General features: G+C 49.7%; 1 protein-coding gene across 5 annotated transcripts in view; it reads right to left on the reverse strand.

The window, feature by feature from the left end:
- LIMS1 (LIM zinc finger domain containing 1) overlaps positions 1–17,672 on the reverse strand; it is an 82,857-nt gene that overhangs the window by 23,507 nt on the left and 41,678 nt on the right. The window contains exon 1 of one of the 5 annotated variants that reach the window (XM_027555421.1): positions 8,670–8,934. The exons of 3 other annotated variants lie outside the window; for them this stretch is intronic. In XM_027555421.1, coding sequence (XP_027411222.1) covers positions 8,670–8,776 — 107 coding nt within the window. In that variant the 5' untranslated portion in view covers positions 8,777–8,934. Of the gene's footprint in view, positions 1–8,669; positions 8,935–17,672 lie in introns of those variants that run through there. One more of the 5 variants, XM_027555420.1, reaches the window with a different exon arrangement.

The raw sequence follows: 17,672 nt of genomic DNA on the forward strand, positions 1-17,672 counted from the left end.
GGGGCCCTAATCCTCTTGTCAACAGAGCTGATGCCAGGGTGGCCGTACACCTGCCTGTCCCCAGTCCACACCAAGCACAGCAAAGCACAAACCAGAACCATCTCTACTTACTGCATAAATGAGAGCAGAGATGCCACCAGAACTGACCTGGCCCAGGACACATGACTGAGCTGGGAAAAGAGAAAGAACAAAATGACCAAGCTTTCAAAGAGCTCAGTTTACCAGGAAAGCCAACTGGAAGATGCACACTGAGAATGGTGCCAACAAATCCCACCTCCGGTGCCACAAACACTCCCGCCAAGCTCTCCGACCAGGAGACCCTGACTTCTAAGTGTCCAGTTTCATAGGAATCCTGCTTGGCAGCTGAGCCAGAACCCCCACCTCCATCAGATCCTCGAATCCCTCCCCCCACCTCCATCAGATTCTCTGCATCTGACTGGTTCCTCTCCCCATCCCCCAAATCCCCATCCCAGGTGATGTCCAAAGCCCTGGCTTGTCTTCAGCAGGAATCCCGTGAGGTTGGTTTGGCTCAATCCCTCTCCCACTACACCGCCCAGCCCCAACGTCCCTCTCAGTAACTCTCCATCGCTGACCAACCCCCGCGTGTGCCTTGGCTGTAAACCCCTACTTTCCTTGTGAGACTCAGAGCTGACTGCACATCTCGGCCCCGCTGCAGGTTCCCCACATTCATCCCAACGGTCCTTCCAGTTCCCTGACAGTACCCACATCTGTGTGTCACCACCCCACCACAGCTCCAATGAAGACAGGTCAGCAGAGTGGTAACTGGTCATTTCTGGGATTGGGCTATAAAGCGCTGTACCTCTTGTCCCCTCTCTGGGGCCACTCACACCCCCACCCCCTTCCAGCCTTAGGAAGAGGCAGATTCCCAGACCCTCAGCACAGGCACTGGCCCACAGGAGATGGGAGATGATCACAATGGTGACTGCAGGCCTGCCAGCAGCAAATCCTGCCCACAGGTCAGATCTGGCTGCCCGGCTGGTTTTGTAAATACAGTTCACCAACACCTGGATTCACATATTCCAAGCCTGCACTCACACACTATGACAGAGAGCTGAGTAGCTATGACACAGACAGCTCACAAAGCCTGAGATATTTATCACTGGCTCTTAACAAAAAGTCTGCCAGCTCCCATTGCTGCTAAGTGCTGGGTAATTTGTTTCTCACAGAAGATAATTAACGCACTCGCTCCTGCAGCATCTTGGGCCTTTCTCTAACAACATGCGGTCTCTTACGTATCTCTCTCTCTCTGCTTTCCACGCACACTAACTTCTCTGCTAGCAGACAATGAGTATTTCAACCAGCTTCCCCACTCACATCGCTGGCACGTGGCAGGACCTTAACGACGCAGACAGAACCACAAACGTCTAGTGCAGAAAACCCACAACCTGACAGTATATCCTTTAAATACAGCACAATATTAAATTAAGAAGAGCCCAGACTACAATCTGTGCCGAATAGGAATTATTTCCAGCTAAATCACTTACAAGGCATTTCTTGACTGCCACACAAAGAATGATTCCAGATCTAGGAAAATTTTTGATCTTTTTTGGTTATACTTTTATAAAACCTCACTGTCTAAAATACCTGTGGCTCAGTGGTAAAGAATCTGCCTGCCAATGCAGGAGACTTGGGTTCTATCCCTGGGTTAGGAAGATCCTCTGGAGTAGGAAATGGCAACCCACTTGAGTATTCTTGCCTGGAAGATCCCCTGGACAGAGGAGCCTGAGGGGCTACAGTCCATGGAGTTGCAAAGAGTCAGACATGACTTAGCAACTAAATAACAAAACATCAGGTGATCTCCAACCCTGCCTAGATTCAGTTCACTTCAGTTCAGTTCAGTCGCTCAGTCGTGTCCGACTCTTTGTGACCCCATGAATCGCAGCATGCCAGGCCTCCCTGTCCATCACCAACTCCCGGAGTCCACCCAAACCCATGTCTATTGAGTTGGTGATGCCATCCAACCATCTTATCCTCTGTCGTCCCCTTCTCCTCCTGCCCTCAATCTTTCCCAGCATCAGGGTCTTTTCAAATGAGTCAGCTCTTCTCATCAGGTGGCCAAAGTATTACAGTTTCAGCTTCAACATCAGTCCTTCCAATGAACACCCAGGACTGATCTCCTTTAGAATGGACTGGTTGGATCTCCTTGCTGTCCAAGGGACTCTCAAGAGTCTTCTCCAACACCACACTTCAAAAGCATCAATTCTTTGGCGCTCAACTTTGTTTATAGTCCAACTCTCACATCCATACATGACCACTGGAAAAACCATAGCCTTGACTAGACGGACCTTTGTTGGCACAGTAATGTCTCTGCTTTTGAATATGCTATCTAGGTTGGTCATAACTTTTCTTCGAAGCCTAGATTACTGACATTAGTTTTCACCATGAAACAAAGAATATGTTTTTTGGCACCTGGAAATGTTACTGAAATTTTCCAGAGAGACACTTTTTTTGTTTTGTTTTGCCACACCGGGGGCCTGCAGGATCTTTGTTCCTCAACCAGGGATGGAACCTAAGCCCTTGGCAGTGGAAGCGCAGTCTGAATCACTCTTGGGGATCCAGTGGTTAGGACTCAGAGCTTTCACTGCTGAGGGCTTGAGTTCAACCCCTGGGCGCAAGCTGCAAGGTGAAGCAAATAAAATAAAATTTGTAAACCACTGCAGAATCTCAGTTTTGCCCCAACAACTTCTGTGTGCTAGAGCTACGAACTAAGGCTGGCAGCAGAGACTCTCAGAGGTCAGCACACACTCTCTGTGCTCTGATTCCTGGTTGGGTCCCAGCTCTGACTCCCTCCACACAGATGCTGGGGCAGGAGGACAATGTTCAGGCAAGATAAAAAGCAGGATATTCTCCTAGTGTTTAGTTTTAATTTTAAGCAATATATTCATTATGACACAAAAATGTCATGTGCGTGTGCGTGCATGCGTGCTAAGTCGCTTCAAGCTGTGTTTGACTCTGCGATCCTATGGATGGTAGCCTGCCAGGCTCCTCTGTCCATGGGATTTTCCAGGCAAGAATCCTGGAGTGGGTTGCCATGCCCTCCTCCAGGGGATCTTCCCCCCAAAATTTTTTTAGCTTTTAAAATCTATTTTCTCTGGCAAATCTCTATGAATTATCAATGAGGCAGAAAAATTCCATTTTGTTCCAACAGGCATTATAGGAGGTTACCCTTGGTAAATTTTTAACTTTTAAGATATGATCAGGTGTATTCTGACTGTCAGGTAAGAAATCTTAGCCTAAACCTGAGAGAGGCCTAAGTGAGTAGTCAAGAGTTCACACTCTGAACACTCGGTTCCCAAAGTGCCAACCATGGGTCTTCTAGGCCCTTCTTTCTCTGTGAACAGTGCAGCACCCTGTGAGAACACCTCATAGCCAGAAAAGCTGGGAACCGTGAGAGAGGCCAAGCTGGTATAAAGATTCATTATTTTATATTTATATAGAAATTATTTATTAATAATCTTACCCACTGTGTGTTTGGGAAAGATTTCATAAATAGAACAAAAAAAGCAAAAACTTTATATAAAGAAAAAGATGAATAAACTATCAAAATTAAAAAAAAAAAAAAAAAACACCTCTGGGCTTCCCTGGTTGCTCAATGGTAAAGAATCCGTCTGCCAATGCAGGAGACACAGGTTCGTTCCCTAATCTAGGAAGATCCCACATGCAGTCCCACATGCAACTAAGTCCCACATGTAACTAAGCCCATGCACCACAACTACTGAGCCAGGGAGCTGCAGTTCCTAGGGCCTGTGTTCTGCAACCAGAGAAACCAGGGCAGAGAGAAGCCCCAAACCACAAGTAGAGAGTAGCCGCCAATCTCCACAACTAGAGGAAAACCCGCGCAGCAACAAGGACCCAGCACAGCCAAAAATAAATAAATAAGTAAAATTATTTTAAAAAATCTTTCTGCTTTTCAAAGAACATTTATAAAAATAAGAAGACAAGTCACGGACTGGGAGGAGATTTTTGTAAAATAGGTATCTGACAATATCTGACCTGTATCTGGAATACATAAAGCACTGTTTCAACTGAATACTGTAAGAAATAATACAGTGAAAAATGGGCAAAAACTGAACGGTAATTTTGCCAAAAAAGATACAGGATATCTTGTATAAATAACACAAGAAATAACACTCAACTTCACAAATGGTGAGAGAAATGCAAGGAGACGTCAGTACATGCTCCAGAAAGGCTAAAAGTTGAGGCCCCAGACCTCAACAAGTTTGGGGGAGGATGTGGAGAGAATGGATTCCTGGAACACGGCTGGCGGGATTACAAAATGGTACAGCCTCTTTGGAAAACAGTTTAGCCATTTCTCAAAAAATTAAGTGTGTACCCACCAAACAACCCCGCCTTTCCCTGCAATTGAAAGGAAAGCACAGAACTTGTATGTGAACATTCATGCAAATATCATTTGAAACGGCCAAGACCTGGACGCCACTCAACCCTCAACCAATAAATGCAGTAAATCTATAAGTGGACAACGGCTTAGCAGTCCTGAATGATCCCGAGTCAGGCACCGTGGACTTGTCTCAAAACAATTATGCTGAGTTAAAAGAGCCAAAAGAATACAGAGGGTACATGATTGAATGGTTCTATTTATACACAACCCTAGAAGATGAAAATGCAGCCAGAACGACCACAGTGGCCAAGGGTCCTAAGGGACGCGGGAGGGTCACCGACACAGGCTGGGACTTGGGGACTTGCACAACCTTGATGGTGGTACTTGTCAAAACTGATCCAGCCACACATTAAACTGTGTATCTACTGAGCTCATTCGTTTCACCTCAATAAAGCTGTTTCTAAAAAACTGCACACTGGGATGATCTTTACTATTTGGGAAAAAACACTGCTATGGGTGGGATTCTGCCCCCTAAAGGACGTGCAGACGTCCTGACCCTGGTACCTGGGAATGTGACCTTACTGGAAATGGAGTGTCTGCCAACTTAACTAAGGTACAAGCTGAGGGTGCACTGGAACAGGCAGGTGTGACACCCACGTGTCTGGTGCCCTTACGAGGGGAGAAAAGATGGAAAAGAAAGAGAGGAAGACGCCACATGGTGACACAGCCACAGGGGGAGTGGACACAGCCACGGCGGGGGGGGTGGACACAGCCACGGGAAGACACACAGCCACAGGGGAACACAGCCACGGGGGCGTGGACACAGCCACGGAAAGGGACACACAGCCACAGGGGGAACACAGCCACGGGGGGTGGACACAGCCACGGAAAGGGACATACAGCCACGGAAAGGGACACACAACCACAGGGGGAACACAGCCATGGAAAGGGACACACAGCCACGGGAAGACACACAGCCACAGGGGGAACACAGCCACGGGGGCGTGGACACAGCCACGGAAAGGGACACACAGCCACAGGGAACACAGCCATGGAAAGGGACACACAGCCACGGAAAGGGACACACAGCCACGGGAAGACACACAGCCACAGGGGAACACAGCCACGGGGGGGTGGACATAGCCACGGAAAGGGACACACAACCACAGGAAGACAAAGCCACGTGGGGACACACAGCCACAGGGGGACACACAGCCACAGGGGAATGCACAGCCACGAGGGGGACACACAGCCATGAGGGGGACACACAGTCGTGGGGGGAAACACAGCCACAGGAAGACACACAGCCACGGGGGCAAACACAGCCATGGGGGAACACAGCCACAGAGGAACACACAGCCAAGGGAGGACACACAGTTATGGGGGACACAGCCACGGGGCAGACACAGCCATAGGGGACACAGAGCCAAGGGAGGACACACAGCTATGGGATGACATAGCCACGGGGGGGCAGCCACGGGAGGACACAGCCATGCAATGAGAGGCCAGGGTGGGGTGATGCCCAACAAGTCAGACACACTGAAAGACCCCCTGCAGCTGTTGGGGGAGCTGCCAGGCTGATTTCTGACCCCGAGTCTCCACAGAATCACATATTTCTGCATCTGAAGCTTTCCTGGCTGTGTGGTACTTGTTGTGGCAGTTCTAAGAAGCTGATGGGACCACTGATCTGTATGAATGTGAAACATACTTCATGATTATTTCTAAAAGTAGATTATACATAAGAACATTTGTGTCTAAAGTGGATACCGGCAGTGTTTCTCAGGAAAGCCTTTCACAAGCTTCTGTTCTAAACAGTTTCAGTTTGAGGTAGGAAGAACTTTCATGACTCTTGTGTGCTCTTTAGACACATGTGTCCTGTTGCAGAGCACAGTCTTCAGTTTCAACTCAAAAGGAAAACATCTTCTGGCAGTGAGCAGAGCCAGGCTAGTCTCTGTTTTTTTCTGCCTGAATCCATGATCGTGCCAAGAAAACAACAGGTGTGTGGGGGTCAGAGTTAGCGTGGTTTTGTGCAACTCTGAGGTGCCTGGTGTCACAGGTGCTCAGTCCAACAGCAGCTCATGGGAGGAACACTTGCAGGTGACCCTCTGGGACCCAGACCCTGGTATCCCAGGGTGGCATGGCCTTGACTCTGCACAGAGTAGGTGCTCATCCCCGGTGTCCCTGGGCAGCCCAATCTCAACTCAGCGCACAGTAGGCACTCATCCCTGGTGTCTCAGGGTGGCCCCGCTTCAACCCAGCACACAGTAGGCCTTCATCCCCGGTGTCTTGATTTGGCGCACAAGGAGACATCGGAGGAGTGTCAGCTGAGTGAGTAACCCACACAGGGCAACATTCACACAAAACACTACCTCCTGTTAAGCCAGTGGCGAGGGTTTAACACTGAATAACGGTAGTGATCTTTATCCTTGTTTTAAAGAGGAGCCTCTTGAGGTTCATCTAGGTTTCCTGACCCAGCAGCCTGAACTGGGCGTGTCTAACCTCAAAGTCAGCCCTCCCACCCCTATTATCCGAGGAGCATGACTTGATACTACACACAGACTTCCGAGGTGAAAACCCTGCCTCTCTAGATCGATAGAGGACTTTTTCCTGGCTAAGCTCTCAGTCCTAAAATACACAGTCACTTCCCTGCACCTGGGGACAGAGAAATGGCAGAAGCCCAAATCCCTTCTTATCACCAGGGGACGACAAAGCAGAATCAACAGAAACACGACCCCTCAACCCAAGGCAACAGGCAATACACCTTAAGAATGATTCTTCTTCCGGTGATGTAAACTCCAGACAAAAGAAAATAATCGCATTGTTTCAAAGGCCTCTATGACTACACAGGTAACCAGCCCCTCTGACGTGTAGGTAGGCTCATTCATGGGGACTCTGGCAACTGTGAAAATAAATCAAAGACGGCTGGTCTCAAATGTTGTTTTATATAACTTTTTAAAAAGTAAATTCTTTAGGATCTCAAATCTGAAATCAAACTATTTTGGGTAAGTTTTTGCTCTCAGAGCAAGAATAGATTGGAGTTCATTTCAGTGGTCGTGATTACCTGCCTCTCTGGTCAAGCATGATGCGTTCAACATTCCCATGAAACCTCATCCTTATCCCTGGTGGTCCCATGGTTAAGACTCTGCACTTCCACTGCAGGGGCCACGGTTCAACCCCTGGTCAAGGAACTGAGATCCCACAAGTTGCATGGCACAGACAATAACAACAAAAAACCTGTTTAATCCAGTCAGTTCAAAGTTAAGATGGCTGAATGCAGCTAAGAGACACACGAAGTCACAGCGAAAAAAATCCAAATAACGTTGGTGTCAACACCGGGCTTCCCTGGTGGCTCAGTGATAATCTGCCTGCAATGCGGGAGACATGGGGTCTACACCTGAGTCGGGAAGATCTCCTAGAGAAGGAAACGGCAACCCCCTCCAGTATTCTTGCCTGGAGACTTCCATGGACAGAGGAGCCTGGCGGGCTACAGTCCATGGGGTCACAGAGTTGGACACCACTGAGCGACTTAATGCTGCAGCTCTCTTCAAATGCAGACAAGAGTGGACAATTTTCAAATAAACGTTTCCCTCCCAAAGTACAGATATTGTGGTAAATTTGTAGACAAATTTAATATGTTTAAAGAGCTTCCTTGTCAATTTTTTCCTTTAAATAAATTAAACTCTAAAAATAAATCCATAGGAGAAAGAGCAATAGTATATAATGTATTTGTTCCTCCCACATCTAAGTGGAAAAATCAAATGCATTAACAGAGGGTCCGCAACACACTGATGTGCTGCCCAGCATAGGTGTCAGGAGCAGGGTTCCCTCAGACAAAGCCGCTACCCCTCACAGCGAACACAGCAGTTTAACCCATAGCTTAATGTGGCAGGGGCTTTTCAGAACCTAAAACCTAAGAAAGAAATTCAGTAGGGGCAACAAAAACTAAAAATGTGTTGTCTGAGGCAAGTTATGGAAATAGAAAACTCCTAAGCTCCTCAGTTACAAAGGTCTGGGGTTTGTGATGTCCTTCCTTCCCTTCCAGGTACATTCAGAAGTTGCTCTGCCTTCCTCTGTGAAATCCATTTCAGTAACAAAGAACCTTCGAAGCCACCCCGACCCCCACCAAGACACCATCCACAAACCTCACCCCTAAAGAGCAGAGAAAAACTCCTCTGAAACGCGTCCTAAGAAGCCAAAGGGATGCATGTCTCCACCGTCCGCAGCTCTACCATTACTGGTGGCGGACTCAGGACTAAGAGAGACCCGCGGAGCTCAGGCTGCCCATCCCCGTTCTCGCGGCTCCACTCACCTGAGCACTTCCTCCCGCTGCCCCGGGAGCCGCAGGCTGTCCGGCCGGTCCCTCCGCCGGCGGTAGAGCCCCGACTGCGAGAGCTCTTTCAGCTGCAAGGCCGTCATGCTCCCGACCCTCCAGGGCCCGCCCCCGACCCCCGACCGCGACCCTCGGAGCCCGGCACCAACGGAGACTGTCCTGTCCCACGGGCACACCTGGCCCAGGGAGAGGCCTGGGGCGGTGGCGCCCTGCCCGGCGCTTCCTGCTTCCCCGACGCACCCCCTCCCTGGGCCGGGCTTATCTCCGCCTGCACCTGGGGGGGGGGGGGGGGCGGGGGGACCTGGTGCTCACGTGTTGACCAACAGGCAAAGCCTGGCGGCGGTGAGCCATCACACCGGCGCCGGCATGAATCCTACCAGCATCGTTCTGATCAAAACCGGCTGAAAAGTCCCTGAAAGGTAGCGACTAGAGGAGGGGCCTGCCCTGTTCTATTTGCCAGGAAACCCACCAACACTTCACAGGCAGCTGCCGGTGTCAAGAAGTGCCTGGTCATCAGGAGCTCATAGGGACATTTTCCTTAAAAAAAAAAAAAAAAAAAAGCCCAGTTCTCAAGGCATCAGCTAGTTCCTCCCTCTCCACTGAGCTCTAAATCCTCTTTAGAAAGGAAGGAAGTGCCTTCTTTCCTCCCCCATTAAATGTCACTCAAAAATTCATAACTGAAAGGAAAGTGGTTTCTTCTACCAACCCCCATTCGGGGATTGTCTCAACTCAGGATCGCCTGGGGTCCTTTCACCTGAGATGCCCAAAGTTTACCCAGAACTGTCCTGGGTGCCCAGGAGCCCTGCATGTTTGACCCCAAGTAAGGAGGGCAGGTCTGGTTCCTGGGGTGAAGAGTGTAGGTGGGTGTCTGCAGAATGGGGGACAGACAATAGGGACACATCCTTGTCACCCGGCCCTGCAGGATGCCAGGAAGACAGCAGGCAGCTCTGACTCAGCCTCTTCTCAGGACAGGCCACTCTTGCTCTCGGCCAGCAGCCTGGCTTTGTGGTTCCGGCAATTTCTGTCTGTGTCAGCATCTTCCTGCCAGGATCTCCTCCAGGCTGAGAGCAGAATGGCTCTGAAAGTTCTTTTCACTCCAAGAGTTAAAGAGTTAACATACTCCCCTCTCTAGGACGTTTATTGTGAATCCAAGTATTGGGGCATCCCATGGAAGCAGGGTCTCTTCTTGGTCTCCCTCCTTCACTCAGCACTGCAGCCCTGGCTTCCCTGGGGCTGCGACCCTGATCCCATCGCCCACTAGAAACATGACTTTCTACAGCTGCCATCAAAATGCAATATCCGGTTTTAAAGAAGATGCATTGGGGAAATTAGTAATTGTTGTGTGTGTGTTAGTCACTCAGTCGTGTCCGACTCTTTGCGACTTCATGGACTGTAGCCCACCAGGCTTTTCTGTCCACGGGATTCTCAAGGCAAGAACAGTGGAGCGGGTTGCTATTCCCTTCTCCAGGGGATCTTCCAGGCCCAGGGATCAAACCCGGGTCTCCCACACTGCAGGCAGATTCTTCAAGGTCTGAGCCACCAGGGAAGCCCAAGTAATATTGTTACCACTCTAGATTTAATTAGTGATGAAAGGTAAAAGCAAAGAAGTGACAGGTGTTGCCTTCCCTCTCTCTGGGAGGGGACACAAAACTGGTGCTTGGGAGCCTTGGCATTGGGCAGAGCAGCAGAAGACAGCTGTGTACCTCCTGGACTTTCACTGTCCCGCTTATTCAAGATAAATGCGAGAAATATAGAAGATTTACATATACCTTTCATACAAAGCTCTAGAATCCTACTGAGACCCCCCCCAAAAAAATACAGAAAAGTTGAAAGTTTACAGTAATAGAAACCTCAAATCAGGACTCCTAAAGTGTCTAATTCTTATAGTTTTTGTCATGACTGGTGAAAAACGCAGAGAAAAAAAATCTTTTTTTTTTTTTTTTTTTACTCTAAGCATCAAAACAGGTAAGACACCTAATGAATAGAACACAATTACTTGTGGCCACTGCAGACACAGAAACTTTAACATAGGACTATAACATAGTTATATGGATATGTCCTATAACACAGGACATATGTATCTATAAGAAAATGTAAATAAGAGAGCTTGATTTTGGTTTTTGTTCATGGTGTTTTTTTTTTTTTAAACTTTTTATTTTGTATTGGGGTATAGCCAGTTATTAACATTGTGATAGTTTCATGTGAATAGCGAAGGGACTCAGCCACACATATACATGTATCCATTCTCCCCCAAATCCCCCTCCATGCAGGCTGGCACATAACATTGAGCAGAGTTCCCTGTGCTGTCCTTGTTGGTTATCATTTCAAATATAGCAGGGTGCACATGTCCATCCCAAATTCCCTAACTGTCCCTTCCCTCCTCCTTAACCCATAAGTCGGTTCTCTAAGTCTGAGTGTCTCTGTTAAGAGAGCTTCATTTCTAAGAGACCTTTTGAAGGTTCTAGGCGGCCCGCTGACAAGGAGAAAGGGCTTGGAAACCAGTAAAGCTGACGAGACAGGAAACACCTTCTGTGTAGGATGAATCCTGTAGGTGATGAGTCTAAGGTTAAAAGGATGTGAACAGGAAAAAAAAAGAACAAACCGAAACAATTCACGGCCTTTGACTTTTAAAATAGCTGTGCTGACAGATAGAAATTTCAGTAAACTGATGCTAATATATGCTACCAACTGGGTAAAATTAAATCCCGAGGTTTTGGGCAAAGGTCTTTTAACCACTGTCATTTTACTGACAACAGATTGAGACAGACAGAGCTGTCCCTCCGGCCCAAGTTCACTGGGAGTTGCTGTGCGGGGTGTGCAGCTGGGGTGACCTACCCCCAGCAAAGTTTTCTGTGTGGAAAGAGGGAGGGGGAGTGCACAGGAGGCAGCGACAAGGGCATCTCACATCCCTGGTTCCTTCCTTTCAAGCTTTTCCACCGAAGTTGTCAACTGAGCCTGGGTGGAGATCAGGGCTATTTAAAAATAGTTTTAAATTTCAAAGGACTGTCTAAGCATCTGGTACTGAGGGAGGCCATGTGGGTGTCTACATGGGAAGTTCATTTCTCAGAGTAGGGCAGTGCTCCCACCTGATGAAGCTCCCGGGCTCCCCGCCCCCACCTTTACTGCCCATCAGCTGCCAAGGAGCTGAAGGTTCATAAACACGCCGCTGAGGGGCACCTCCCAACTCCCACCACAGGGGCGGCTGCTCTGTGAACCTGCCCGCCCGCCCACCGGGCTCTCCTGGGACCTGACGGCTCTGCCAGTTTATTCTCTTAGATGAAATGACTATACAGGAAGGTCCAGGGAGCATCGCACCAGGCCTTGCTCTGCAGGTTGACCTCTGACCCTGGGCCCCACCTTTTGGGGGTCATGGACCATCTGTGAGTCTGATAAAGGTCAGTGAGCCTCAGCAATGACTGTGAGCACAACACTGCCTCCACCTCAGGGCACAGGCAGGGGACTTACAGGGACCCCCCTGCCTTTGGCACGGGGAGCCCTGAGCTCAACTGTGGCCAGACTCCGGTTCAGGGGAGTTACTGCTATCCTCCTCAACTTCTCCCCACCTCCCAGCTCATCTCTGCCTCTGGCCTCACCCTCCTCTCTGTCCTCCACATTTGCAGGAGGTCTTCCCAAACATAAACTCAAAGGTAGTGGAAAACCCTGCAGTGCCCCCTACCCCAGCCAATCCCCCGCTCAGTATCACTGCAGGCGTCCCTCTCACAGTGGGCTTTGGGACGAGGGTCTCCACCTGCTCCGCCACCAGATACCAGCCCTCCCAGAGAAGCTGTACAGCTACTTCATCTCTGGCCGACAAGGCCAGGTACACCGTACAGCAGGCATTCCCTAAGTTCTCTTAGTTGGTTTAGTTGTCCAACCAACTGATTCCAAGAGACTTGTCAGTTTATGATGACGCTAAGCTTGAGATGAATGCCCCGGAGCTTTGAAACTCCTAACCCTAACCCTGTTTTGCTTCTACATTTAACATGCGACGTTACCTAAGTGAGAATCATAAAGGCACATCCCTTCCATGATTTTGGGAAATGCTACTTTCCTCGCAGAATCCCCGACACTGTGTATATGTAGGGCTGAGCACCTCCCATGAGCATGAACACTTTCTTTTGTGAGAAAAACTAGAACACTGGCCCTGGTCTGCCCCTTCAGCTGAGTCAGCGAGGTTCTCAGTGTGCCTGCTCCACGCACTCCTTCAGGCCATGGGGAGTGAAGAGAGCTGGTTAAACCCTCTGCCTTGAAGAATGGGCTGCCAGTGTCCTGCATGGCAGGTTCCTTGGAGGAGGGGGCTGAAGCTGCACAGGCTTCCCGGCCAGCACTGGGTGGGCCCCGGGTCAGGCCCCCTCCCCAGACCGGGAGCCTCAGGCTGCAGACGCCTGAACAGTGGACACTGCCAGGCTGCCAGGCCATGAATCTCCTCGTAGGATGAGAGAAGAATTTTGTTTTGCCAACACTCTGAACTCAGTGGAAACGAGTCCTTTTCAGTTTACATTTTATCACATGAGTAATCACCTTTGGGGTAAGCAAAGTTTCCCTGATGGAGCACAGCAGTCCCCATACTCCCTCCCCCCAGACACTGGCTTTCTTGTCATCCATGAAGGCTCAGACCCCATGTTTCTCATTCACAGGTTCAAACTCAAGTACAGCAGTGTGTGAGAGGGCTGAATCCACCGTCCAGAAAAGAAGTCACCAAAAACACGGTCCCTAACCTGTTTGCCAGTCCGAGAGCGCCCCTCCTCCTCTTGGGGAGCCTCGATGATGAAAGTCATCCATCAGAAACAGAGGGGGCGGGGATGAGATTAGAGAGTCAGGCGGGGGTGGGGGTGTGGGGGGTTGTCTCTCAAAGGTCTCTTTATCCTAAGAGCCTGGGAACCACAGGGGCCTGAGAAGATCAAACTTGTTTTGCAAAGACCCCTCTCACACACCTGGGAGCCAGGAGGCCTAGGCTTCAGAGAGACCGGGGGGAGGGCATTTAGGGAGAGGAGGGGGTGAGGGGGGTGACGGACCAGACAGGGAGCCAAGGCTGCACCCCTTCTGCCTCAATCCTGCCTGTGGAAAGCCAGCATTTAAATCCACTTTGAATCTAAGATTTTCAAAAAGTATTACAAAAGAAAAGGCTGGGACACAGACAGACGTGTCCGTGTGGTGCTGTGTGCGGAGCTTATGTACTGCTCACAGCTCACAGTCCATCCAGCATTCATCCCGGTCCCACCAGCCATGGATCATCACTACCCTCGCTGTTCAGAAGAGGTGACCAAGTATCAAAGCAGGTCGGCGTCTAGACAAGCAGAGCCACCAAGGGGGCGTGTGGAGCAACACTTGGCCTCGCTGCTGCCCCTGGGCCCAAGCTCAGGCCCACTAGTCAGCAGGAGGTCTGCCCTGAGCCTCTCAGGTGGACAAGCCCACCCAGGAGCTCTAGGGACACACAGTGAGGGGCCTAGGGGGAACTGCCCCCAAATGTTCCTCGAAGGCAGATGGACTACTCTAAACTAAAGGTACTTAAGAATGGTGGATGCAACAGGGACACTGTGACCCCTCCTCCATCACCCGAGGCAGGAGCTGAGCCTCCATAAAGGATGTGCTTATCAGTGGACAGAGAACCTGAACAAACAAACCCTCAGCCTCTTTAGGGGACCAACCCCGGGCCAAACTGCTCAGATTCTTCACTAATTGAGCATCCAAAGCCTGCGCTTCTTTGTTCTGTCACGTGTGCATGCGTGCTAAGTCGCTTCAGTCCTGTCTGACTGTGCAACCCTACGGACTGTAGCCTGCCAGGCTCTTCTGTCCATGGGATTCTCCAGGAAAGAATATTGGAGTGGGTTGCCATGACCTTCTCCAGGGGATTTTCCTGACCCAGGGACTGAACCCAGGTCTCCTGCATTGCAGGCAGATTCTTTACCATCTGGGGCTTGCCTGGTGGCTCAGCTGGTAAAGAATCCACCTGCAATGTGGGAGACCTGGGTTCGATCCCTGGGTTGGGAAGATCCCCTGGAGAAGGAAAAGGCTGCCCATTCCAGTATTCTGGCCTGGAGAATTCCATGGGCTGTATAGTCCGTGGGGTCGCAAAGAGTCGGACACGACTGAGTGACTTTCACTTTCTTTACAATCTGAGCCACTAGGTAAGCCCCTCTTTGTCCTGGCAACTGCTTTCAAATTTGTTTCTTTGTCTAACGAATATAAAAGCCACCTTCTTTGGCCACATTTTGGGTCCCACTTCTGTGAGACCTCCGTGCACAGGAATTAAGACTTGCCTCTTTGTCTCCTGTTCATCTGTCTTGTGTCAATTTTACTATCAGTCCAGAGACAAGAACTCCAGTGGGGTGGGAGGGTGTCTCCTCGCCACTGCAGGCACAGGAGCCCTGAGGACACCCCCAGACTAAACACAGGCTGGAGAGACTGAACCACATCCCCACCCCATCCCCCGTCCCACCAGCCCCATTCCCTCCCTGGAGCCAGGACCCCAGTCGACCTGGATGAATGTGGTGGATGGGTACCAAGGGTACAAAAGGAGACCAAGGGCACTGACACGGACTTTCCTCCTACAGTTTCAGGAGAAAAAGCCAGTGGACAGAGTCAGATGTGAACCTTTGATGTCACTGGATTCCTGGACTGCTTGGAGACCATCTCCCTTCAGGGTATGGTGAAGACTCGGGCTTCCAAGAGTTCAGGGAAAAAGGCAAAGATTCTAAGAAAACAAGTTTTCTCAAGACCAAGTGTGTTGTTGAACAGAACAGGGGACTGAGGGGGGCCCACGCCCCCAGCTCCTGGTCTGCAAGCCCTCTATTGACAGCCTCCTCAATGTCTGTCAACAGAAAAACAGATGTAACGTGTTGTGAGTTCTTCATTCAACACCGGACAGCTACAGAAGAGAGTGAAAGTAAAGTGAGAGTCGCTCAGTCGTGTCCGACTCTTTGCGACCCCATGGACTATACAGTCCATGGAATTCTCCAGGCCAGAATGCTGGAGTGGGCAGCCTTTCCCTTTTCCAGGGGATCTTCCCAACCTAGGGATCGAACCCAGGTCTCCCACATTGCGGGCGTATTCTTTACCAGCTAAGCCACCGGCCCAAGAATACTGGAATGGGTAGCCATTCCCTTCTCCAAGGGATCTTCTTGACTCAGGAAATGAACCAGGGTCTCCTGCATTGCAGGCGGATTCTTTACCAGCTGAGCTACGAGGGAATCCCAGAGAAGAGAGATAGCTCACTAAAGCTTCACAGATAACCCATGAATGAACCAAGAACAAGGCTGAGAGAAAAGCCCAATTTGCATATAATGCAGATGATACACATTATATAAAATCTGAAACAAAATAAACAAGGACTTTCCTGGAGGTCCAGCGGTTTAGATCCCCTGCTTCCATTGCAGGAGGCATGCGTGGCTTTGATCCCTGGTTGGAGAAGATTCTGCATGAAAAAGAACAAATAATCCTTCGCAATGCTGGACACCTGATGTGAAGAGCCGATTCGCTGGAAAAGACCCTGATGCTGGGAAAGACTGAAGGCAGGAGAAGGGGACAATAGAGGATGAGATGGTTGAATGGCATCACCAACTCAATGGACATGAGTTTGAGCAAGCTCCGGAAAATGGTGAAGGACAGGGAAGGCTGGAATGCTGCAGTCCATGGGTTGCAGAGTCAGACATGACTGAGCGAATGAACAATTATATGCACTGTTAAGATTACACAAGTGTTTAATAAAAGGATAAACAAGAGCTTAGTTTCCTCCTGGGGGAAAAGTAGGAGGGAAAATCATCAGTAAAGTGCACCCAGTGATAAAATTGTATTTGTAACGCTTTATTTAAGGCGGGTGATAGGTACTTGGAGGCTCCTATTTAATTCTCTGTATGTGTGTGCATGCACGCACACACTCCGTCGTGTCTGACTCTGTGACCGTGCCACCACCCGGGAAGCATTACAGTCTACATTTTCATTAAAAACAAAAAAAAACAAAAAAAACAAAGAAGACTCAGAGCGTGCTTCTCTTGGAACAGGTTTGTAAACCAACAAGGTTTGAAGCTGCACTTCTGCCACCATGTGGCTCCTTGAGGTATTACATGCACACGATTTGCAGAAAACTCAAGTCTGAAACCGGAGAAGGCAATGGCACCCCACTCCAGTACTCTTGCCTGGAAAATCCCATGGACGGAGGAGTCTGGTAGGCTGCAGTCCATGGGGTCGCTAAGAGTCAGACATGACTGAGCGACTTCACTTTCACTTTTCACTTTCACGAACTGGAGAAGGAAATGGCAACCCACTCCAGTGTTCTTGCCTGGAGAATCCCAGGGACGGGGGAGCCTGGTGGGCTGCCGTCTATGGGGTCGCACAGAGTCGGACTTGACTGAAGGGACTTAGCAGCAGCAGCAGCAAGTCTGAAACGGAGAAGGCAATGGCACCCCACTCCAGTACTCTTGCCTGGAAAATCCCATGGATGGAGGAGCCTGGTAGGCTGCAGTCCATGGGGTCGCTAAGAGTCGGACACGACTGAGTGACTTCACTTTCATTTTTCACTTTCATGCATTGGAGAAGGAAATGGCAACCTACTCCAGTGTTCTTGCCTGGAGAATCCCAGGGATGGGGGAGCCTGGTGGGCCGCCGTCTATGGGGTTGCAGAGTCAGACACGAATGAAGCGAATTAGCAGCAGCAGCAGCATTAAGTCTGAAAAGGTGCATTGTTATTTATTCTTAGGTGCAGCGTCCCAGGAAAGTAACCCACAATGAGAGCCCAAGTGTCCACCACTCTGTATGCAACCAATGCTAGAAGCCTATTTGACCAATTGTGAACGGTGCTTGACGACAGCACAGAAAGCATGACGTGATGCAAACAAAGGAAACCAGACCCCAACCTTACACCATATGCACAAAGAATAACTCAGCGTGGATTACGGACTTACACATAAGACCTGAAACTATAAACTTCCAGGAGAAATCAGAAAGGAAAAGCAACTTGACATCCGTCTTGGCAACGATTTTCTT

This window comes from Bos indicus x Bos taurus, chromosome 11, assembly GCF_003369695.1.
Source record: "Bos indicus x Bos taurus breed Angus x Brahman F1 hybrid chromosome 11, Bos_hybrid_MaternalHap_v2.0, whole genome shotgun sequence".
NCBI classification, from domain to species: domain Eukaryota; kingdom Metazoa; phylum Chordata; class Mammalia; order Artiodactyla; family Bovidae; genus Bos; species Bos indicus x Bos taurus.